Raw genomic sequence first — 23943 nt, 5'->3', positions numbered from 1 at the left:
GGCGCGCCCCAGCGCACGAGGTTTACCTCTGACGCGCGCCCTCTGCCCCGCCCACCGCTCACTCCCATTGGCTGTCCGAGTGAAGCCACGCCCCGGACCCGCCATGGGCGGGGCAGCGGCCGCTGGGGTCCGTCACGTGACGCTCGCGGCCGCTCCCGCCGCCCTGGGCCGCGCCGGGATCCGGAAGCGCGCGGGAGTTCCGGGGCTCGCGCGGTGACACCGGTGTGCGGCGCCCGCCTCAGCTCCGCTCCTTCCATGGCGCACATCACCATTAACCAGTACCTGCAGCAAGTAAGCACGATTTTTAAATTAGTTTTTTAAATTAATCTATGGGCCCTGTGTGAGTATGCGGGTTTGCTGTAAATTTGGTGCCTTGGTTAAGGAATAAATCACCGTAGGATGAGTGGGGAGATATTTTCATTCAGTGTGCGTGAGGCACCCGCCGTCTGCGTGCCAGGGATGTGCCTGAAGAGTGTGGGGGTTTCTGAGGTGATTTATGGGTAAGAACGGCCAGGAGGGCTGTGTGTGTAACCAGGGCCAAGTGCAGCTCAGGGATTTCAGGGATGCGGGCTCGGAGATGCACAGAAGTGCGGACACAAGTGCTGCCATGGATGGATGGATGGATGGGGTCAGGAGCCGCAGGGGTTCCAGCTGGATGTCAGTGACAAGCCTTTGTGTCCCCGCTCTGCATGGCTCTTGCTGGACCGTCGTGTTCTCGTCGCTGTTACCATCCTACTTCATCTGCCATTAGTTAAGGCACAAAAAGAAAGCAATTGTTTGGGTCTTAGTCTCCAAAAGTGGAGCGTCTGAGGTCTCCCAGGACAGCGGTCTGCTCTGAAAAGTCCACGTTTTGTTAGGTTGACGCTCCATTGAACTCCATTCAAGAGGAAAAACTATCTTGCAAACATAAAATTATGTCTTTTTCCTGAAATAAAAGCTAAACGCAAATTTCTGAAAGAGTTTAAACGGTTGATTTTTCCTTTTTTTCTTGCTATTTTAGTCTATGGGTTTTTATCCCATTTGGTATGAGTATTCCATACCTCAAAAATATTTATTTTTCATATTGGGAGACAAAAATATGACAAAGCACAAGCAATGGGAAGGAAACTCTTAAGAAGTAATACCTGAAACTACCTCCATAACTGAATAAATTTCCACCTTGATGTCACAATAACCTGCCCAAGCAGACTGCTTTTACAAGGAATTATCTTTAGCTGGAAGCAGAATTAAACCATTCTTCCACAGAATATAACATTTACAATCTTAGCAGGTTTCAAAAGGATTTGATACAGATAGAATATCAATCTAATATCAGACATTGCCTTTGCAATGATATTTACATGTTAAATTTTCCTGTATTCATTTTAAAGCATTTCTCAAAGATTGCATCTTTACATCTGTGTTTGATGCTTATAAGTCCAACTGTAACTTTAAAAAGCTGAACCAAATCTGCTGTTTTACAGTGCTAAACCCATGTACATACATATGCTTGCATCCTACAAATAAGGAAAAAAACACAATGGTGTTCTCTCTACCTTCTCCCTGAGACCTTTTTGAACAATAGGTGTATTGGAAATACAAAATTATTTACTCAGTTTTAAGCCTTTAAAAACTTGCATTTGATTTGATATTAATATGTATGAGCAGTGGTAACTCGGTGGTGGCTGCTGTAGCTGTTATGTTGGTTAAATATGTTGTGTGCCTGTTGCTGGATTTTATTCTGTAATGTGACTGTTTACTTTGGTAGGTGCAAGAAGCCATTGAGACCAGAGATGGTACATTTTGTGCAGAATTAGTTTCATTTAAACATCCACATGTTGCAAATCCAAGGCTACAGGTGAGGATGTGTTTTCTGACCTTTTGTTTTACTTTGAGTTTTCCCAGCTCTATGTGTAGGTCCCTTTCCATTGGAGAGAAACCTCAGAAATCTGTTTCACAGGCTGAGGTAGGATCCCCATGTAGGCTTGCTTCCCTTTTCTTTTTACAAGGATACTATATATAATTTTTGTTTTCTGGTTGGCTCTTTGTGTTCCATTTTGAATTGTTTTATGGACAGATACAGTTTTGAATGTCCTTTCTGACCAGTATTAGTTGTTAGCATAGCACCATGGAAGGCACTGTGGACAAAAAAGCAGTGAGTAGTAAGGGCTTGGTGTTTGTGTGTTTTGGATGCTTTTATTTAAGGCTGGCTGTTCAGGTTCTGGAGACAGAATGCACACTAGCAATTCATTACTCTGGGTAGGATTGTTAATGTAACTAAGTTCTGGTAGATGCCTACTAGAGGTCCTTTCCAACCCTGGCAAATCTGTGAGAACTGCCATGACAAAATATGCATATGGTGTTCTGTTTCTGGTGCATTGAATGTTCCTCTAATGTTTTATTGATTTATTCTACACTTAGCTTCCATCTCCAGAGGAGAAGTGCCAACAAGTTTTGGAATCACCGTATGATGAAATGTTTGCAGCCCACTTAAGGTAAAGATGGGCCCAGAATGTAAAGTCAATTGTGAGGTGTGCAGCAGGGATGGGGAAGGATATCCTTAAGTTCACTTTCCTATTTTAAAGGGCTTACACCTGAAAACTTGGTATTTATTACTCTTATAAATAATGCTAGAATTGCAGGAAATAAAGACTTTCTTTCTCCTCTCCACATAAAGTTTGCTCTATGTACCTGGCTGTCATCTGTGTATGACCATTGGCACAGCATTGTCAGTGCTTGCTGTTTCCCCTCTGCCTACTAGCTGCACAAGAATTTAGAGTGAAATAAGTGAGGGAAATAAATATTTTTAAAAGGGAATTTTAATGATAAAAGTACTCTTAAGAGAGCTTAGTATCTAAGTAATTCTGCGAGGCTTTTACTAAATAATTTTCTGCATCTAGTCTCTTTCAACAGTCTTGAATTTTTAAAATTTAATCTTTGTGACAGTGTCAATAAGTATTAGCTTATGTAGAACAAATACCTATTCATCTCTAGCATCTGTTTTCTACAATTATCAATCTTAGTGCTCTATTAAAATACTTGTGCCAGTGTTTTAGGAATGCTTCTAGTCATATTCCTTTGTGCCTTAAATAACCTGTGAAACTTCATGCCTGGTAGGACACAAAAATAAGTATTTCATTTATGTATATTTTCTGATGCACTAATGCACCTTTTCTTTGACAGGTGTACTTATGCTGTTGCAAACCATGACTTCATAGAAGCATACAAATGCCAAACAGTTATTGTCCAATATCCTTTTCCATAAATCTTCCATATTGTTTTCAGATTAACTTCTTGTAGACCAAGTTCTCTTTATGGTTTTTAAAAATCTAATAGAATGTGGTCTGCTTCCCAATACACTTCAGTTGTTTAGGTTTCTGAGCAAGGAAATCCAGATACATTCTTCTTCCAGCTTTCTATAGGGTTAAGGAAGAATGTTTTACTTGGCTCTAAAATAGAATATTAATTCCTCCCAGAATATAGGAGAGTCTCAAGTCATTATGATACCTTGCAGTTTGTACGTGGCTGGAGGGGAAGATGTTGATAAAGAAGCTTCTATCTTATCTCTGCCAGTGTTCCTTACTGCTGCTGCCACTCAAAGGAGTGCATGGCTCTGCTCATGTTCTTCCATGCTGCAACTCAGCTCCTCAACTTCTTGATGGTGTTTTGATTTCTAGTCTTTCATGAAGTCATATATGGTACCACTATAAGTCATATATGGTACCACTATAAGTCATATATGGTACCACTGAACAGCTGTTTCTCAAATCTGTGCTTTGTTTCATGGCATTTTAAATTTTCCTAAATGCAGTACATCTTTCCTGCGAGCATTTCAGGCACATAAAGAAGAAAATTGGTGAGTACATGGTAGAAAGCTACTAGAGAATAGCCTCATCTTTTCCTAGTATAATACCATTGGAGTCAAACTAAAATTATACCTCTAGTTTTATTTATCCCCAGTGATGCTAAAGTTAAGCCTAATTGGCTTTGTTGCCTGGTTGAGTTTTCATGTCCAAAGTGTGGAATCTAAACATCTGAGCTTGATTACATAGAATGCTCCATATGTAAATACATGAATGATTTGTTCAAAGAGAAGTGGAATTTTATTAAGGCCACAGTAAAAAAAGACTTTAGACATAATTTTTGTAGTGTAGGGTTTCTGAAATGCTGAGATCTTGAAGAACTGTCCTTTTAAGAAGTGCATTCTTCTTCACTTAAAGATTAATATATACTTTTCTAATTGTATGACCAACTAACAAAAAAAATTGCTTATTTCTCATGTCTTACTTATTGCTTGATTTGCACCTACTAAGTATACTCTGATTTTCTTTTCCAGGGCCTTACCTATTATGTATTCTGTAGCCCTTGATCTTCGAATTTTTGCTAATAATGTAAGTAGATCTGATTAACAGCCTCATTACTTTTATCTGTTTGGTATTTCCACTATAGAAATATTTTTACAGAGTTTGTTACACAGTCTAATTTTGCTCAGTTCTCTTTAACTCATTGTTTAGGATTTTGTGGACATGCTAAATTCATCCGGTCCTATTGAAAAGTGAGGTTGTTCAATCTGTCCACCTCCTATTTGCAGATGAAACTAGAGGAGTTCTGAGGATCTGAATGCAACTCCCAGCAGTTGCTTAGAACTTATGAAGGGATAAATATTTTCTTTATTGAGTGGCATGTGGTGTAAGTCACTATTTACATGTTTTCCCTGGCATTTGGTGGAAATTGGAGGTATCACAGACAACCAAGCTGATCCAACCATTCACCAGATCTGAAGAGGGAACTTTCTGCTCCCCTTTTCCAGATGTGTGCACCACTTCTGGTTCTCTTTGGAGCCCTTGGTGAGCCCATACAGCTGCTGACATGCTAACAATCCCCAAATTTACATTATTTTTCTCAGGCTGGTGAATTAAAATAGCTTGTGTAGGGATCTATTGAGAACTTGTAGGCCAAGGTAAGTGGCAGAGTTGTGATTTTGTTCACCTGAAGCGTTGAAGCTGGGGTTCAAGTGAGGTTAGGGTTTGACAATATCCAGTATTTTCCCCTCATCACTCTCTCATGCCCACTTACCCACAAAACCACATGTGGAATGCTTGCACAGGGAGTATTTTTTGTGTTTGTGACTGCTTTGCAACGAGTCTCAGTTCTCAGTTTGAATGACGGAAATCCATCTCTCTGAGATGCATGAGAAAGGGTAGTGTTGAATCAGTCATGCTGGAAGTGTTTAAACTCTATCTTCTAACCTTAGTGTATTCAGAGGATCTGGTTTCAGAGAAGACTTTTGCAGTAGGATGCATTTCCATTTCTTTTATTTATGTTTCAGCTAGTGAGAATGCAAACACTGTAATAAAACTTTCTAAAAAGCACATAATAAATATCTACTTGCTATATTTTTTCTGTTGGAGTTCTCCATTAGTCAGTGTGTGGATCTTTCCCATATGTTGACAACTGAATTTTTTTTTCCTCTTTCTGCTGTAACATATGTTTTGTCTTTCTTCTGGAAGTCTCAGGTCCCAGCAGTGTGTGTCACTACTGGAAACTGTTGAATATGGTTTAGAAATAGCATCTAGTCTTTGTGGCTGTGGAGAGAAACTGAATTATAAATTCTAAGACTCAATTCTAAAACTTGATAATTTCTAAAACTCCATAATTTTTTCCAGGCTCTTGGTCTTTGTACACTCGAGTTGAAGTGTTAATGCTCCAATTCAGGTGATAAACCTGAATTTAGGTTTCTGAGAGCTACATTAAGCTGAGTGATACTAAAGGTAATAGTGATCAGAGCTATTTTCCAAGGATTGTCCTTCTCTGCATTGAGTATATGTCCAGGAGCCTCTCTGAGTGTTTTCTTTTGTTCTGGGAGCTTGACTGCCTTCTAGATTTGGGAGATAGCAGCCATGACAGATCTCTTGCTATAACACTTTATAAAATGCTAAATTAAAATTAAACTTTGCAACCCAGTGAACAATGATGTAGAATTGCATATTGTTTCTTGCTAGGCAGATCAGCAGCTTGTGAAGAAAGGGAAAAGCAAAGTGGGTGACATGTTGGAAAAGGCAGCAGAGCTGCTGATGGGCTGCTTTCGAGTCTGTGCCAGCGACACGTAAGTGAAGGTCCCCCTGCTGCACTTGCACTAGAAAATTGCTAAAAACTTCATGAACTTTGCTTTAGATTTTCCCATACTTGGACCATATATGGGTCTTAGAATGAACACTTCTGAGGCTTGTCTCTTCTCATTTATTGTCTTAATCTCTTGACTATTAACTGCAGAAGGAGAACCCTCACTTCAGGTTCAGCATTCCTAGCAGAGGTTGTTGGGAGGGACTGATTATTTCCCTGTTTCTCAGGAAAGGTGATTAATGCTTTAATTGTGAAGTTTGCTCCATTAGAATTAATTAGATGGAAAAGAGGTGGCTCTGGTTTCCAGTGTTAGCAATTTTAACACTTCTGAAGTGGAAAAAATGGGGTTTTTTGGGTCTTTCTTTCATCTCAGGTATTATAAGCCACTGCTGTGCTTGTGTGTGTTATCTGCAGACTGGAGTGAGGACCCTGATGCAGATGAACAATATTCTGCATGACATCTTTTCATTATGTTGAGAAAATATGTAGCAGAGCTACACCTCTGTTTACCCTAAAAATACTATGGAGTGAATATCTATGGCATGAATTTACTGTGAGGACAAAGCCATTCTTTTCTTAAAATGTTCAGTACTAGCAGATTTTTCTTTTTCCTTGTGACAGTCGAGCAGGCATTGAAGACTCCAAGAAGTGGGGCATGTTGTTTCTTGTGAATCAGCTGTTTAAAATTTATTTTAAGGTAGGCTTCAAGTCTGGTAAGCTGTGTTTTGTATTTCATATTCTAAGTTAAACCCACCCTGTTTTTATATGATACCATCTATCTGCATGCTGATTAAAGTGCTATTTTGTTTTTTCAACAGATTAACAAGCTCCATCTCTGTAAGCCCTTAATTAGAGCAATAGACAGCTCAAATCTGAAGGATGAGTACAGCATGGCACAGAGAGTCACCTACAAATACTACGTGGGACGCAAGGCCATGTTTGACAGTGACTTTAAGCAAGGTACTGTGAGCCAGTTTAAAGTCTTGCTGCTTGGCATGAAATCTTGCTGGAGTTGTGTGTGTGAGACTCAGAATTGCACTGATCAAAGGAAAAGTTATGCTGAAAGGTCCAAGCCCACAGGCTGACTCGGAACAGAGATGAGGTTACATCACACTTCTAATTGTAGTGTATGCCCAGCTTTAAAATATTTGTGTCACTGAAGCTCCCTACAGTCTTATACATTATGTGTGAGCATCCAAAAGAATAGGTTTGTAAAAGTTTTGCAAGGGAGCCTTCAAATCTCCAAGTTGCTGTGTGCTACATAGGAAATCTTCAGCAAACTGTAGTGTAGCAAACTCTAGTTTCTCGATCCATTGATTTTGGAAGATGTACAAACTGCATTTTCTAATTTTCTAATAGATTTTGCTTACAGAAATGCTTCTAGAGCTAAGGGGTACAGCTTCCTCACTAACTGCAGCCCTTGACCAACATCTCTTCTGGAGCTGGCTCTGTTATTCCAAACTGTGTTCTGCCTTTAAGGCTTATCATTTTTTCTCTATTGGTGGAAGCTGCAGAGAGATTTTCATGCTGTTATGCTGTGTGGTCTCACTGGCCCATTTCTGCAGCTCAGGAGATGTGGGCATTACATTCAGCTTTCACCTCTTGAAGAACCTAATCTCAATTTAGGAAGTAGAGTGTATTACCAGCACTTCCTGAAATTCTCTGCTTCTGTAATAGGAGCACAATAACATTACTGAAATTAGCTGAAAAATCCAATATTACTTGTAACTGTAATGTCTGACATGAAGATCTTGACGAGTTTTCTTTGACTTTCTGAAGGAGAACTTACCTTTCTAGTAATACTTTGTATTTTGGGTGAATCTCCAACTTTATGTACTTTGAGTGACATGATTCTCTTTTATGCAGTTTCAAATGTTATGTGTTCAAGAGAGATAGACATTGAGCACAGAGTTTGGGTTACAGCTTTAATCCATTCTTGTGTTGATTTGTGTTACCTGTGCTTGCAGCTGAGGAGTATCTGTCATTTGCCTTTGAGCACTGTCACCGATCCAGCCAGAAGAACAAAAGAATGATTTTGATCTACCTGCTGCCAGTAAAAATGTTGTTGGTGAGTAGATGCTACTTTCCTGAATAAGGGGAAGGGGTACACGTGCAGACTAGAACTGATGCTCAGTATTTTCTTGGTTTTCCCTTAGTGGAATTCAGAGGCTATTTTACCCCTGTAAGAGCTAGCAAATGCACTCCTTGTTATGTGAGGGCAAAAACTGCTGAGTTGTCATTTACAGCAACATGGGAAAGGAGATAGGAGGGGAAATAACACAGCCAAACAAAAAAAAACCCACCCCCAAACAAAACCAACCCGGCCCTCCTTTCCCCCACCTTTCTCCCAACCCCTCCTAAGGGTGCAACCTGATCTTACTACTTTAATGAAGGTATGTTTGAATTCTTTGGAGAGGCTCTCAACAATGTGACTTCTGTCTTGTAGCAGAGTGCCTCTCTGCTGATCAGCTGCACACAAAAGCCAGGGAAGGTGTGGATTCAATAGAACAAATTTGTCTGCCTCTTTCAGCTGCTGGAAGAAAGGAGGGTGTGCAAACAGATGTCTGAGGACTGTTGAGAGGGGTTTGCCACAGCTACAGCCTGTCTTTGGCTTTTTTATTTGTACCTCCTACATTTTCCCATTCAAGGCATGTCAGAAGGGTCATGAGGCAGAGCATTTTGGTTCTGAAAAATCAGTGAAGACTTGTTACTATTTGATTATTTCATATTTCTGTTAAAAGAATTAAGCACCTCTTTTTCTTGTTCCTGTTTTTTCCCATGTGCTGTGCTAACATTTGTGTATCCCTGAATTAGTGGATTATGCTGAGTATTAATTCATTGTGAGTGAGGGGGCAGGAAGTAGATTTTAGAGTTTCCTGTTCTGGCCCTGTTCCCAAAGTTACCCATGTAGAATGTTATCACCTGCCTTTATTGAGTTGCCATTTTCCACCTTCCCCCTGACCTGTTTATGACTTCCCTGCTTTTTCCTTTCAGTGCTCCCTTTCCAATCCCTTGCTGTGTCAAGTGGGTAAAGGGGGAGTATAGTGGGTATGGTAATTAACTTCTGTTTTCCTTATTTATTTGTTGACTTTCTTAGTGGTTGTTTTCAGATCAATCAGTGGTAGGGTTGATAAAGGAAAAAAAGTCTTCCTAAAAGCTTTATTAACAGTCTTCCTAAATCTTTGTCCCAGTCCCAACTGGGTGCCTTAAACTGGTTGGTCTGTTAGTGCCTAAAACTACTGTGGCTTTTCTAAAGCAGTTTTAGTGTACAGGAGGCATTAAAGAAACTAGATAAAGGTCATTGTATTTACAGTTGCTTTTTTTAAATCAGAGCCCAAACATTAACACTAACTCCAAACTACTAAAATAGCTTGTGTGTTGGTTTTTTTTGTTCCTAACAGCTCTCAGTAAACCTGCAGCTCAGTTCTGCTCTCAGCTAATCCTTCGTCCAGGAAAGGAGTTAGCAACAGCATAGGATGATGTAACTAAATTTAAAGTCTGACCAAGTCAATGTGCATTCTGATCTTTGCTGTGCAGGGGATAAAAGGCAAAGTTTCTTTTTGATTCTGTAGATGGTTCAGTTAATTTTGTTTCTTTAAATTTACTGGACGCATAGAGAAGAAAAAAATCTGTTACAGACTGAGATAACACTTGACAAGGCTGAAGCACTGCTCATATTCCTTTGGAAATGCATGGGATTCCTGCAGTTCTTCTGTTTGTAGATTAAATGATACAACTGTGACATGAAATTTGAATCTGCCAAGGCCTCGTGTCACAGGATCGTGATTCTACAAGTTTGATAGTTGCTCCCTAATATTAAATATCAATTGTCCCTAAATCATGATAAATCAGTAGTTATTGTGACTTGAGGTGTTTGAGAGAGATGAGGGGGTTGTCTTGCAAATACTTTTATTCACTTCTTATTTTGTAGCAAAAAAAAAAAAAAAAAGTGGTTAAAAATTCTTTCTTTCTCATAACAATTTTTTTAGCTAGATTTTTTTTACTAGATTCTCTTTAAAATGTATTTAACTTTACCCTGGAAAACTTGGACACCATTTATTTTTCAGGGCCATATGCCAACAGTTCAGCTCTTAAAAAAGTATGACCTTATGCAGTTTGCTGAAGTAACAAAGTCTGTGAGGTATGATGCTTGCTTTTCTGCTTTGTGTTCAAAAAGTATTAAGTAAAAAAGTGTTTTTTTGGGGTGGTTGAGGAAGGCTGGGGAGGCATATTCCTACCAAGTCATACTTTCTTTTCTCACTGGTGTGAGACCTTCTCACTTTTTCATTTCTTTATCCTTGCAGTGAAGGAAATCTTCTCCTTCTGAATGATGCTCTAACAAAGCATGAGACCTTCTTTATTCGATGTGGAATCTTTCTTATCCTTGAGAAGCTGAAAATCATCACATACAGGAATCTCTTCAAGAAAGTGTGAGCATAACAAAAACTACATTTTTGGAAAAGCAGATTTAATATGGTTTCACCTGGAACTGGGGTAGAATTGTATATGCTCCTTAGTTTTCTCTGAGAGAGCTGACTTCCTGTTAAGGTGAATTATTGTAGAAAGACCATTTTTCTAAGAAACAGAATTTTAAAGTGATTATTTCTCAATAACACATTTTTCCTGTTGTTTCTTTCAGATATTTACTGCTCAAAACTCATCAGCTATCTCTAGATGCTTTTCTGATTGCTCTGAAGTTCATGCAAGTAGATGATGTTGATATTGATGAAGTCCAGTGTATTTTAGCTAACCTCATTTATTTGGTAAGTGCTCACCACTTGTTGTCTGGTGCTTCCACACTTCTGACAGTGAAAAATATTAGATAGAGAATAATAGTTTATGACAAAAAACTCATCAGTAATCCCAGGTTTTCTTGTGGTGTTTTTTTTTTTTTGAGAGACTTCTGCTCAAAGTAAAATGTTTTCATTTGCCCTGAGGACTTCCTCTAGTTCCTGCCTTTTTTTTGCAGGAATCAGTTAAAATTGAAGTTGAATTTCACATTAAAAATTCAATACTGACATTTCTGTATATGTAAAAACATTGATTTAAAAATACAAACCATTCAAGTGGCACCAAAAAGATTTGTTCTGCATTTGAAGTAGGAGCATCTTGGTCTTCTCAAATTAGAAAAAAACAGAGCTAGATTTCTTTGGTTCTGTTCCACATTTTGTCTTTTACTCTAAGTGAATCTCAACTGCTTATGAATGGATAAAAGCTTGAAATCTAAATATTTGTATTAAATCAGAAGTTGTGAAGCATCATTGTAGTGTCAGCAAGAAAATTAGCCACTATGTTTCTGAAACATTATTTGATGTGGTCTAGGTCACTGCGAGATTTCTTTCACTATGCTGAAAAGGAAGTACTATGTCATTTAGTTTATTAGGTATTGAATGCTAATTGGTTAAAATTCTCATTTTAAAGTGAACAAGAGTGACTTTAGAAACACTTTTGTGGAGCTCTGTCTCTTGGAGGCAGTGTAAGCAGAGCCATGGGCTTCCATGGCAGGAGGCTCTCAGTGTGACAGCACCCTTGGTGCACAAACAGGGTGGTGGCTCCAGCCTTGTGCTGGCTCTCCAGGGTGACCCAGGGACCCTCATGGGTATTTAGGTGCAGTAGTGCAGTGGTGAGAGAGCACAAACAGCTCTGCTGTGGTTAGCTTGTAGGAGTTTGCATGGCTTGTAGGGATTGTGTTTCCAGCTCTAGGTACTAACTCTGCCTTTTTCTCCCTCTGCCAGGGTCACATCAAAGGCTACATATCCCATCAGCATCAGAAGCTTGTGGTCAGCAAGCAGAACCCATTTCCTCCACTGTCAACAGTGTGTTGTTGAGTGTTGCATCTCAGCCATGCAAGTGCTCTTCAATTACTCAGCTTGCCCAGTGGAGCTGCTCCCAGTGACCCCAGGAGCACTGGCAATGGCTTGGTACATGTCCAGGACTGAAATACCAGGAACTGGCTGTGGCTCCTTTCCCAGAATGGCCAAGGCTGCCAGGGTTACAAAGTGCATTGAAATGAAATGTTGACTTTGAAATGGTTGTTTCCACAGGCTTTTTAGATCATTCAAAGTATCTCATGAAGAAATAAAGCAAAGCATTCCAAATTCCTTCCCAGCTACTTAAAAGCTTTTATAAAGTACTTCATGTTACTATTTCTGTGTTTATCCTTCATAGAGAAGTATCAGCCTTTGTTACTTGTGTTAATCCATTCTTCAGAGTGGAAGTAGTGTTTTCTTACATGGTTTCCATTTTTTCTTTAAGTCTCAATAATTTTGCTGGTATTAAATACTCTCTTCAAACTGTCTTTAAAAAAATAGAGAAGTGTTTGACACCAAAAGCTTTACTGTGTCAGTAATATATATGGGTTTGAGTGGTAGGTGCCCACAGATGGCTTTGTGATTCTTTTTAATTCTGGTCATATTTTGTTTACTTTTTGTTATGATGAACAAAAACTCATGTAGCTAAATTATCCATACTCTGTTTTATTTTGCTTCTGGGGAAAACACTACCACTGGATCCAGTATTTTAAGTGTTACTACCCTGAGGGTTGGTTTGTTTGTTTGGGGGTGGTACAATATAACTTTATCCAGACTGAGATTTTAGTTTGGGGGTTTTAAAATTATTTTAAAAACAAATAAAACATTTATTTTTTGTTGTCTTTGATAGCTGGGTTTTATTTTACCCTCTCACTGACATGGGCATCATTCATAAGGGAAAACATGGATTCCATGTATGAGGGGAAGCATTTTTTACTGTGATGAAAATGTCAAGTGCTACTTCAACATAGACATTTAAAAGCTTGACGTTCCCCGTGTCTTTTACGTTTTACTTGTATGAATCCTGAAAAAAGAATATGAATTTGCTGAATCAAACCTCAGGGTACTAGCAACATTTGAAATCACAGAAAAAATATTCAACATGGTTTGAGGTTTAGGATGAACAGTTCTGGGAAATTTTAAATCAGTTTTTAGTTCAATAACTAGGTTTACTGTATCATGACTCAGAGTACTGTGTGTCAGCAGAAGGAAAGACAAACAGGCTTTTCTGTATAAACTGGAGTTAAATACATGTCTTTGTTGCAGCTTCCATTGCTGCAAATAGTAGTAGAGTCAAATGGGAGTACTGGCTGCATCCATATGTTTCCTTGCAATGATTGGTAGGGGCTTGGTGCTTGGGAGTTGGTTGTGTTTGTCTTACTTTATTTTTTGTTTAACCCATACCATATACCTTGCAGTGTTGGTGAAAAGCAGCGTTTCCCAGTCAGTGTCTTCCAGTGGCCAGGATCCCAGGATACCAGTCAGAAACCATGTGCCCTTGTACTCAGTAACCAAAAAGCTCCCTCCAGCCAGGTGTTTGTGCACAGCCTCCTGGAGGTGCCCACAGAACTGCCTGTTTGTGAGGCTGACGTTGAGGATTTGCTTGCAGTCCTCAGCAGGCAGGTATGAAACCTGCAGCTCTTCGCCTTGAAGTTCATCCCCCTCCACTCTCCAGCCACTGACTGTAGCAGCCAGTTTTGGAATTAAAACATGTTCTGCAAAGTCTCTCTCAGGGGTGCACACAGGAAGGTGGGAGCTGTCACATTCAACGTGCTCTTGAAGTTGTAGCAATGCAATGTTGTTCTCACCAGTGTCTTCATCGTAGCGGATGTGGATGTGCTTCTCCCTGATCTGCATTATCTTCCCAGTTCCACTTGTTCCATTAGGCCCTGTGGAGCAATGACATTTGTCTGCTCTTAGGAATGGTTTATCAGAGACCTGAAAGCTGCATGCAAGCTGCCTGGTTGTGCTGAGAAACACGTACAGCTAAAGGCCTCTTCCTCTGCAGTAAAGGGAAACGAGGAATAATAACACTGGCAGCTTTTTAATGCTGGTAGGAGCATGAATAATTTCAGCAGTAAGCATGAATAAGCAGCACTAACGTGGATTTTGGCATGAAACAAGTCACCGCTCAATCCATCATGTTTAGCTGATCTCTGAGTGCTGAGTTCTGCTCTGTGCTCAAGAGGTATTTATCTCTGCTTGCCTTGTAAAGGGGAATGGGGGGTAGCTGTAGTTCTAGCTCAGCTACTCGACTTGAGTAGCTGAGGTGCTTAAATGAAATAACATCATATTTGTTTCCTTTAACAACATTTTTATGCAGCAAGAAGTTTAGTAAGCTTGTTTAAAATTTAGCTTGTCAATACTGAAATGTGCTGCAGCAAGGAAAAATGTTGAATCACCTACCAGAACCAACCCTGATTTGAAAATGGCTGTGCAGAAGGGCACACTCTGCTGTGGTCAACACGAAGTTACTTTTTAGCAACACTCCTCCACAGAAGCCTTTCCCTTCTGGGTTTAGCAGCAGTACCTAAGAAAATGCAAAAAAACCAATAGATAGCACTATCCATGTGAGGGTAAAGTGATGGGTTTCATGAATTGTGGGGAATACCTGCCAAGGAAATCGCTCATCACTTTTCTTCCTGGTTTCACTTATAAGGTTATCACTGTCTTGAAGTCTGCCACATGCACATGCATCTAACAAATGAATTAAAAAAAAAAAAAATCAAAACTTCATGCTGTATCATTTCAAGATAGCAGTATCATTTCAAGATAGTTAATACCTGCAAATGCCTACTGTTCCACCCAGACTTTGGGATTCTGCTTTTGTGCAAAGAAAAAGGAGAATGAAAACTTCTCAGCTGGTGAAAATTGGAATAATTTCTTTGGCAATTGTACTCATAATAGTTTAGCAATGGGCTGAACATGGTCACTGTGTTAGGCTTGTAGTGATCAGGTTTCACTGTGCTTCATTGCACTAATGAAATGAGGCTTCCTCTCCAGCCAACTATTAGCACATCTTGCTTTTTCATCTTTGTAGCCTGTATTCACATTGTGTCAAATACCTGAGAGCTGCGGCCCAGCCTGGACAAGGTAAATGCTGGTTTTTCCTTGTTACAGCTGCCACTCTAGGGACATGCATGCCTTTCTCATCTGGTCCAAACAGCACACATGCTTTTTGATTGGATCACCCAGTTACCTGCATTTGTCACACTTCCACTTGGTTTAGGTTTGGGTCACACACACTGGATCCTGCTCAGGTGAAGCTAAACCAGAGGGCACCTTCCAGGTGCACACAGCTGCCTGGTGCTCAGTCCACAGGACTGAACTGGGCCAGTTTGATGTAAAGCCCACCTGAAGTGTGCACTGAGTGTGGACATCAGTCTGTCACCACCAAAAGTGTGGCTCTACAGCTGAACTCCTATTTGGCTGCCCCACTTGCGCTAATACAGACACAGGTCTAAATATACCGCTGTGTAGACCTGCTTTGTAAGGGGATGAAATTGAATGAGATACCTAATATGGGACTGAAGAACTAAAAAGGGCTACTGTTTCAAGCTAATTAAATTGGCAGCAAATGTTTCCCTTCATTTATTAGACCATGGGTCACCTGATAGGAATCAATTGAATTTCATTCCCAAGCAAACATGTTCAGCAGAATTGCTCTTTACCAAACACAGGAGTGGAAAACCTGGTCCAGTGAGTGATGTGTAGGGTGGTGCAAGCCCCCTCTGCTGATTCCTACTTAAACATTCTGATCAAATAGCCCTTCTTTTGCCATTACTTTGGCTTCTTGGGTGGTGCTCCCTAGTTTCCTTTTTCTGCCCAGTAATATTGCTTTAGGCTCAAGGCAGGCTGATCCCATCTGTTATATGCTGGCTTGCCCACCCAGCCCTGAGCAGGTGCCCCCCTCACCTCCATGCCCACACCTACCTAATGCAATGCACTGTTTTTTATCCTTCCCCAGCTCGTAGCCATCAGCACAGGAACAGCGGTAGGAATCCCTTCCTGGATAGCAGAAGTGGTCACATCCTACCTTTGCTTGGTGGTGACATTCATTTTTAGCTAAACAGAACAAGCAGAAGAAAAACATGGAGTATCCTTTCATCGCTTGAGTCCTCTGTTTTTTTTTAAATTCCCTTTGTGTGGATGTGGGCTGGGACTCTGATTGGTAGTATTCACCACTGGGATGTTTTTTCCCCTTGTTAAGCAGAACTTGGAGGAAGCTGAGTCTCTGCAGCATTCACAGACTCATTGCAAACTGTGCTCCCCCTGCAGCACACACTGCACCTCTGAGTTCTGGGAAAGGGTGCCAAGGGTTTTTAAACAAAACACCAAGTATGTGCAGCAAGGGGAGCTGCTGCACCTTATGAAGACAAGTATTGCTGGAGGAAAAAGGCAGCTAAGGTTTCTGGTTTTGACAAAAACCTGTAGCTCTCATTTTGCATACTTGTTTGATTTTGCATACATCAGCTACCAAAGACAAGAAAAAGAGAAAGGCAGTATGAACTTCAAGACATGCTCGACTTTGCATAGCTAAGCAATCACTTAAATCTTTAGCACAAAGTAAATGTTATTTGATCTGGCTCATAGGTAGCAAAAAATCTTGTATAACAGGGCTGCCTAAGGCTCTGAGATGATCTAGTTCACAGCACTGGTCCAAGCTGTGTCACCTTCTGTGCTCCCCAGAAGCTGGTCACAGTCACACCCCTTATACACAGAGCGACCCTGCCTTGCTGCAGCCAGGGCGTCTCCCACCCCAGGGGCCCTCTGAACCAGCAGAAATCCTGATGTCAGGGCTGGAAAGTAGAACCTGGCAGATATAAAAATGTAGTATCTGGCCTGGGGTTTTCCTGTGCCAGAACACATCTGTTTTACTTTATACTTTTCACTTGCACTGGAAACAGTTTTTTTTCTGGAGTCCTTCTGTCCTCAGGGACTGTCTTGTGGGGGTGTGTGGCCTCCGAGGCACCAGGGTGCCTGGGAAGGGACCCTGTCTCTGCAGCATTGGTCCTTCAGGCCTGGGACCACAGCAGGACAAGCAGCCAGGCAGCGCAGGTGGAGTGGCAGGGCTGGCTTTGGGGTGTACCCATGAGGTGGTTTGGTTTCAGCTCTTTTGCAGCATTCCCAGATAAGGGAGGCTCAGGGCACAGGGACAGCCTCTGGAACCTCAGGATTCCATGTTTTGCATGCAGGCAGCACACATCACCCTGCTCTGCCAGAACTGTGTGTTTTACTCAAAACCATGGGAAGCGGCACCATGGGAGAGCTGGGTATGGCTTCATGGGGACAGCCTGTGACAAGATGACGTGGGGCTCCTCAGAAGGGGGCAGTGCCTTACCAAAAGCACAGTTCTCTCCCTCGTAGCCCTCAGCACAGGTGCAGGTGTAGCCACGGATGCTGTCCTCACACACACCATTGTGCTGGCAGGGGCTTGAGGAGCACCTCCTGCCGCCTGAAGAAACGGAGAGGGAGGAGTCAGCACCAGCACAGATCCCAAATTACACAGCCCCAATCCCAGCACATGAGCTCTTCAGAGAGGTGTTGTGAGAGCAGCTTGAAGGGAAATGGGCTAAGTGCCACTGAACTGCTCCTCAGGCGAAATTTTAGCTCAAATCTCCTTCCAGAGGTGCAGCCCCTGTCAGAGAGGCCGGGAGCTGCCCAGAGCAGAGCCTCCTGCTGGAGGATGGACGCTCCGATTCAGGAAAAAGGACTGAGTCACAGTTCCTGCTTTTCTACAAATGTGACATAAGACTGGTGTTTTAGGTCTCCCACGTTAAAATTGATATGTACTGGATAGCAAATCATCAAAATTATAGAGCAAGTGTACAGCAAGCAACATCAAAACAGGAGGAAATATAACTTTTCTATATCTGCACAATTATCCTGCAGCAGCTCAGATACCAGCAAGCTTGCTCTTTCTGCTGAACTGAGCATTGAAACAGGAGGGTGTCCTCACTGTGACTGAAGCACCAGGCAGAGCTGCCAGTTTCTCTTCAAGCTGCCCACAGGAATGACTCCTAAGCAGTTTGAAAACATGAGCCAAGTAGCAACTACTTATTATAGACATAGGCTATCAGTGAGCAAGCCAGGAGAGCCTAAGCTGGGACGTGCTGTCCAACCTTTCTAAAAATGAACACCTCATCAGAGAGGTTAATTCAGTCAGCAGGCTGCCCTACCTCATTTTGGGGATGGAAAAGTGAAAACTCTCCCAGCTACTGGGAAAAAAACACCAATCATGATCTGCCTAGGCTATGGGCACACATGTGTCTTTGAGTGTATATGTACTAAAATGCTGGCTGAAAGAGTTAGCACCTTCAACCCATCTGCAGCCAGATGCCACCAGCATATCCAAGCACAATGCAGGCCTCCAGAGAGGGTTTTTGGGTGAATTGGGGGAATCTCACCTGCACAGCTGAGCAGGCAGAATTGAGGAGCTGGAGCTAGGGAGGGGTTACCCCTGCAGCCTGAAGCAGTTAGATGGATTCAAGCCTCTGAAATCTGTGCTGGAAAGAAAATAAATCCAGCACCTAGCTCTATTAAAGGAGGAAAGAGAAGATTCAAAGTATAGAGAAATTGGCCTGGTTTCTGTTTACTTGCAGGTTATGGTTAAACTGTAAGCACACAGCAATATTAAAAGGTGGGAAGTAAAAACCAACATATATTTTTCAAGATCAAATAATTCAAACCATTTAATTCTAATCATATTATAGAATAGGGACCTAGGGGGAATCAGTGAACATCATAAAATAGAAATGTCTCCAATGATATTGTCGTTCAGTGAGCAGACTTCTATAAGGCTTGAACAAAACTTTTGAGAAGTGATGTGTAAAGAGAGATTGGCAATGGCCAAGTTTATACTGTTGATAAACGAGGGTCAGGGACAAGTGTGAGCTCAGGCAAAGTGCCCTGATAGCAGACATCCAGCAAGGTGCCACTGCATCAGTTTTGACTTGAAGGGACAAAACTGCAGAACAGAGCTGGGGGGTGACCCAGCAGTTGGGTGGGTGCTCAGCCTTTATAATAAATAAAAAACAAACAAACAAACAAACAAATACAAGCTTCCTCTTGTATTCACAATGCAGATTTATCCACTGCACCCTGGACTTTCAGGGGAAAGCAACACAGATACCAGAGGTCTAGAAAACGAGATTATTGGAAGACAGGATGAAAAAATGTGTTTGTTTAGCAAGGAGGAAAAAGCCACTTTTCAAAGGCAACACTCTCCGAAATGTTAGAGAGGACATCACAGAGAAGGAAACACACACTGCTGTTCTTTAGGAAGGAGACAGAACATATTGCTTTTAATTACAATAAGAAAGCCATCCCTGAGGCTGAAGTCAATAATGTGTCCTGACTGTGGCCAAGCTTGTTTGGAGGGACCATTCTGAACTGGTTTCCCTTCTCTTATCCTAGGCTAGAGAGGAAGCCTGCATGACATGCTTAGTACAAATATCCAATGACTCAAATTAGAAACTAATCCCACCCTCACAGAAGTAATAAAATGCCAGATATTTAGCATCATTCTTCATAACCTTTATAGCTCTGATGGGATTCTTTTATGCAGTGGTTCCCAGGACAAAGTAATTTAGTGGCTTGAGCAGAAAATTATTACTGACTGCTGGTTTTGCCACCTCCTTTTCCGCTCTTTAAATCTAAGACTAGAAATTAATAATAGCTAAGTTAAAAACAAGAGAAAAACTTGATGAAGCATACAAAAAAAAGAGAGGGAATAGGGCACAGTCATCATGAGCTGGTGCCACAGGCCTCCTGTTCAGGTGGCACTTAGTTAGTCAGGCCCTCCTCAGCTTCCACAGATTTGTGTCTCACCTTGGCACCTGGCCGAGAATGATGCAATCCCACTGTGCAGAGTTTGTAGACAGCTCAGTAGCTTTTAATGTCTATTTATCTTGTCCAGGTTTAAGTGCTAATTCTGTATTTGGGAGATTTTGCTGGTAGAACTGTGCTGTTCTATTGTATCAGCAAAACATACTTTCTCATGTCCCAGGCTCCTTTTCAGATTCAGTAAAAGAAGTAGCCTATTTACTATGATAACCTTTACTCATCCTCTACTTTTATTGTTTTTGCAGATTTAAATGGTTTTCGCTATATATTGCTTTTTAAAAATTATTTCACATCAAGAATTTTCCTTCTGCTTTACTACAGACATGACAAATAGACACTGATTGCTTCTCATAGAATAAATTCTTAGAAAACCAGACTGAATCATGTTCATTTCATAATGTGACAGTACCATGAAGGAGAGAAATCAAGAGGCCAGCTTACCGTAGTAGATATCCCAAAACATTTTCTGGGTGAAAAAACAAAAAGGAAAATAGATTTTAATTCCCAAGTAATGTAATATGTCATAAATATTTTGCTAAATCAAAAAACATGTTATGAGAGAATATATACAGTGGTTTAATGTTTACAGAGTTGCACAACTATAATGTGCTGCTAGCAAATATACACATGAGAAGGGAGGGGCTTTGCCTACTGCTTACTTTATTGTTTCCTAAGAAGCTGTACAGGAAAATAAACACTTCACAGGCCAGAGAGGAACAGCTGGATCCTTTAGCAATGCAGCTTCCAGAAAACACTGGCTGGCTATTGTCTGTCTGGCGTGCAGCAGCCTGGGAAGGGACCCCATCCTGTCCCATCCCCCTGGGCCCTGGCAGGTGCTGCTGGAGGCAGAGGGGTCAGCAAGGGCAGAGCTGTGGGCACCACTGCTGGCCACCTCCACCCTGTGCCCTGCATCTCCCCGGGTTCTGCAGCGGACCCTGGAGCTGCTTTCCCCAAAGCCACACCTCTGCCCATCCCTTCCCCAAAGCACCACAGCTGCCCATGGCAGCCCTACAGCTCTTTCCTCTGCTTTCCCTGCAAGCAAAACTCCATCCAGGTTCCCATTAAAGGGCACAGCATCCATCTCTGTATGTCTGGAGAACCCTTGGTGCAAAGGAATTTGCAGCTACTCACCAAGTGAGCCTCTCTCTATAGGTCCCGCAGCTTGCTGGTGTATTGATTCCCTCTGTCCCAGCCATAAAATCACAGAATGGTTTGGGTTGGAAGGGACCTTAAAAATCATCTAGTTCCAATCTCCTGCTGTGGGCAGGGACATCTTCCACTAGACCAGGCTGCTCAAAGGCCCATCCAGCCTGGCCTTGAACACTTCTAGGGATGGGGCATCCACAGCTTCTCCGGACAACCTTTTCCAGTGCCCCTGGAAAGAACTAACCCTATCATTTATTTCCCATGCTGCATGCATTTGCATAAAGGCATTTGAGTTGGGCCCTGATGAACCCAGTTTACTGTCTGGAGTGGCTGGAATTCCTTTGTGCTGCCCTCCAGGTGCTCTTCTTCACCTCCTGGTCCCTAAGGGATGCTGATGCTATCTTTCTGTGTGTAGTCAGCAGCCACATGATTTACTAACACAAGCAGCATGACACATCATTTTCTGGAGAGGACTTGAACAATATCAGAGCTGACCTCCTCATTTCCATTTTGACCATGGAAGACACCTGCTTGCTGCCTGCTGAGATGGCAAATGCAGAGATTTCACATGGAGAGAAACCCAAACAAATGGGTTTACTTGTGTTTCACAAGTAAAATATCATAGCAGCAGTTTTAAATGTGCACGCAGGGAAACAAAATACTTACAAGCATTTCATCATTCTCAAATACTTCTCTTGCTTCTTCATGTGTACATCTCTCTTCTAGGCATTCTCTTTCCAAGCTGCCTTGAAGGACCTCCTCCAGAAGGATGGAACTGGCACGTCTCTGTCTCTTGATAACACTGTTTGCATCATGAGCTGATATAAATACTGCAACATTGAATGACAAAACACTAATATAAGTACTTAGGTTAATTTCCTTATATACTTCTACCTTCTTTTTTAAGAGAAATAATTTTGGTAGATTTGGGGTTTCAGCCATATTAAACTTACATAGTTAAAGAGCTCTACTGTTGTAGCCCAAATTCACCTGAGGAGCTGAGAGGTTTTACTTCTGGGGAATGCCTGACTTGCTCCCAGGCAGGGGGAATTTGAAACCCTTCCTGCACAAGACATACAGAGCAGGGTGTGGTGGCACAGCCAGGGAAAGGGGGAAAGCATTATTATAAAAGGTAAAGGCTATTTTGTGACTGCACAGGGGTCTCAGATGCATTGGTACAAGTGAGTATTAGTGGTATTAAGTTATGGTGGTGGATCCAAACTGATGCTCTTTGGTCTTAGTTCATGGCAATTTTTTTTTTGCTGAGAAGTAAAGCCATGACATGGCTGAGTTCTCAATCAATTCTCTCTTAAGGGGAGTAAATAAAAACTACCCATCAGCAATGCTCATAGCTAAGAGGGCTGTATCCCATACCACTGTTCATGTGGAAGACACTGTAATCTTTCAGATTTGAGTAAAGAGGAGGAGAGACCAATTAACAGATCTTAAAACTCCTTTTTGCAAATGACACCTCCATCAAAATCTGCCTGCCAGCTGGGCAGCTGGTGCCAGCCTGGAGCCTCATCTTCCCCATGAAGCAATGTGTGACCATGTGTGTCAGCACGTGTTTGCCAGTCCTTCTGTGCTTGGAAAGTAAATGTGTTGGGGCACAGGATATTCAGGGGTTTTTTTCTCTTTTATACAGTGTTTGGGGACCCAGCACTGCTGGTTGAAGTAATCAATAATCATAGAACTGGGAAAAGTGGGAGCAATAGCAAAATTATTCCAGCACTGTGTACAGTTAAGTTATCTTTTTGAAGGATATCCTATAAGCAACTGTCTTGCACATGATATTAAAAAAAGAAAAGCTTCATGACTCTGTTCTGCATTTTAAATTTTATCTGACCCTCCAGCACATATTTCTTCTGTGCAGTGGTTCTGCCACATCCAGCACAGCTGGCAGTGAACTTCTGCTGCAGGGTGTTTTGATTTTCTTAAGAGAACACCACCTTTTTCTCCCTTGCCCGGCTCCTCCTTATTTTTGACAAACCGTGGAAGATTAATACAGAAACATAAACTTCTTCAAGCTATAACAACCATGCATATTGGCCTCTTCCGTAGGACTCTCTCATTTTTATTTCAGCAGCAATAGAAATATAAAACAAAATTCGCTTTAATACCTGGGACACTCTAAAAATTGTAAGGAAAGACAAAATATTACCCTGGCATAAATGATGGTACTTCAAAACTCCATTGCCCCATTAGCTTACAGCAGTTTTCACTTAGCTGCATGAAATAAACAGCAGAAATTTAAAGAAAATAAGGCACAGACTGTTTTCATTGATTTCAGTCTGTGCTACAAAGTAAACATATACAAGGTAAAAAATTACTGGGGTTTTTAGAAAAGCAGCAGCACAAATCAGAACCAAAGGAGCAACAAAAGGAAAGCCATACCTGCCTGCTCTGTCTGAGGGAAAAGGGCAGAGAGAAGGAAGAACATCATCCAAGAGCAGCTTGCCATGGTTACCCTGTGAGCCTCAGGTGCCTGCTTGCATTCCTGCAGCTCCTGTGGGAAATGGCCGCAGCAGAGATGGTGAAGTTTAAAGTCCACCTGCTCATGAGAAAACAAAACCTCTAAGGGCAAATCACGGCTGCAATGTCAACACATGGGGAAAAAAACCCAAAAAACAAACCCAAAGCAAACCAAAGAAATCATTGCCCAGCTCAGTAGCACAGCAGTGCCCTCCTCTCCGTGCCCTGGCCGACTGCAGGGCCCTTTGCCAGTGCCAGTGAGAGCTGCTCTGGGATTTGGGTGCTCCTCCCATGGCCAGCACTCACTTACTGTAACACAGCGTGCATGGAGAACAGCACGAACATTTCTTAGTGCCATACCAAAGCACAGGCTGGGCATTGACCTCAGGGACCAATTACAGGACGTGGCCCTTTAGTACATCGTCCCCACAAAACATTCACCGAGTGGCAATGAGCAAATCCCACCAGCTTTTGGAGCAACCAAGCCCACAGACTTAATTTTCTCCCCCTAGGGATGCATCTGAATGGATATGGCATTTTTCTTTTTCACTCTTTGGTTTGCAACGCC

At 41.7% G+C, this 23943-nt stretch overlaps 2 protein-coding genes across 2 annotated transcripts; one reads left to right on the top strand and one right to left on the bottom strand.

Annotated features, from left to right (window-relative positions):
* The first annotated feature begins 158 nt into the window (after window positions 1-158).
* Window positions 159-12753, top strand: PCID2 (PCI domain containing 2). The gene is made up of 14 exons (XM_058044941.1): window positions 159-291; window positions 1748-1837; window positions 2401-2474; window positions 3163-3230; window positions 3796-3835; window positions 4316-4370; window positions 5982-6085; window positions 6724-6799; window positions 6921-7062; window positions 8070-8170; window positions 10170-10243; window positions 10407-10532; window positions 10742-10865; window positions 11838-12753. Exons 1-14 carry the CDS (start codon window positions 256-258, stop codon window positions 11928-11930), a joined length of 1203 nt encoding a protein of 400 aa, XP_057900924.1. The 5' UTR covers window positions 159-255; the 3' UTR covers window positions 11931-12753.
* A 305-nt stretch (window positions 12754-13058) lies between these two features.
* PROZ (protein Z, vitamin K dependent plasma glycoprotein) lies at window positions 13059-23364 on the bottom strand. Its single transcript, XM_058044940.1, has 8 exons — window positions 23298-23364; window positions 21570-21733; window positions 20199-20223; window positions 17254-17367; window positions 15846-15977; window positions 14524-14609; window positions 14319-14442; window positions 13059-13801 (listed from the first exon to the last, which is right to left on the bottom strand). Exons 1-8 carry the CDS (start codon window positions 23362-23364, stop codon window positions 13290-13292), a joined length of 1224 nt encoding a protein of 407 aa, XP_057900923.1. The 3' UTR covers window positions 13059-13289.
* Window positions 23365-23943: the final 579 nt, after the last annotated feature.

Source organism: Melospiza georgiana, chromosome 2 (assembly GCF_028018845.1).
Source record: "Melospiza georgiana isolate bMelGeo1 chromosome 2, bMelGeo1.pri, whole genome shotgun sequence".
Classification (NCBI taxonomy): domain Eukaryota; kingdom Metazoa; phylum Chordata; class Aves; order Passeriformes; family Passerellidae; genus Melospiza; species Melospiza georgiana.
This window is presented reverse-complemented; position numbering and strand designations above follow the sequence as displayed.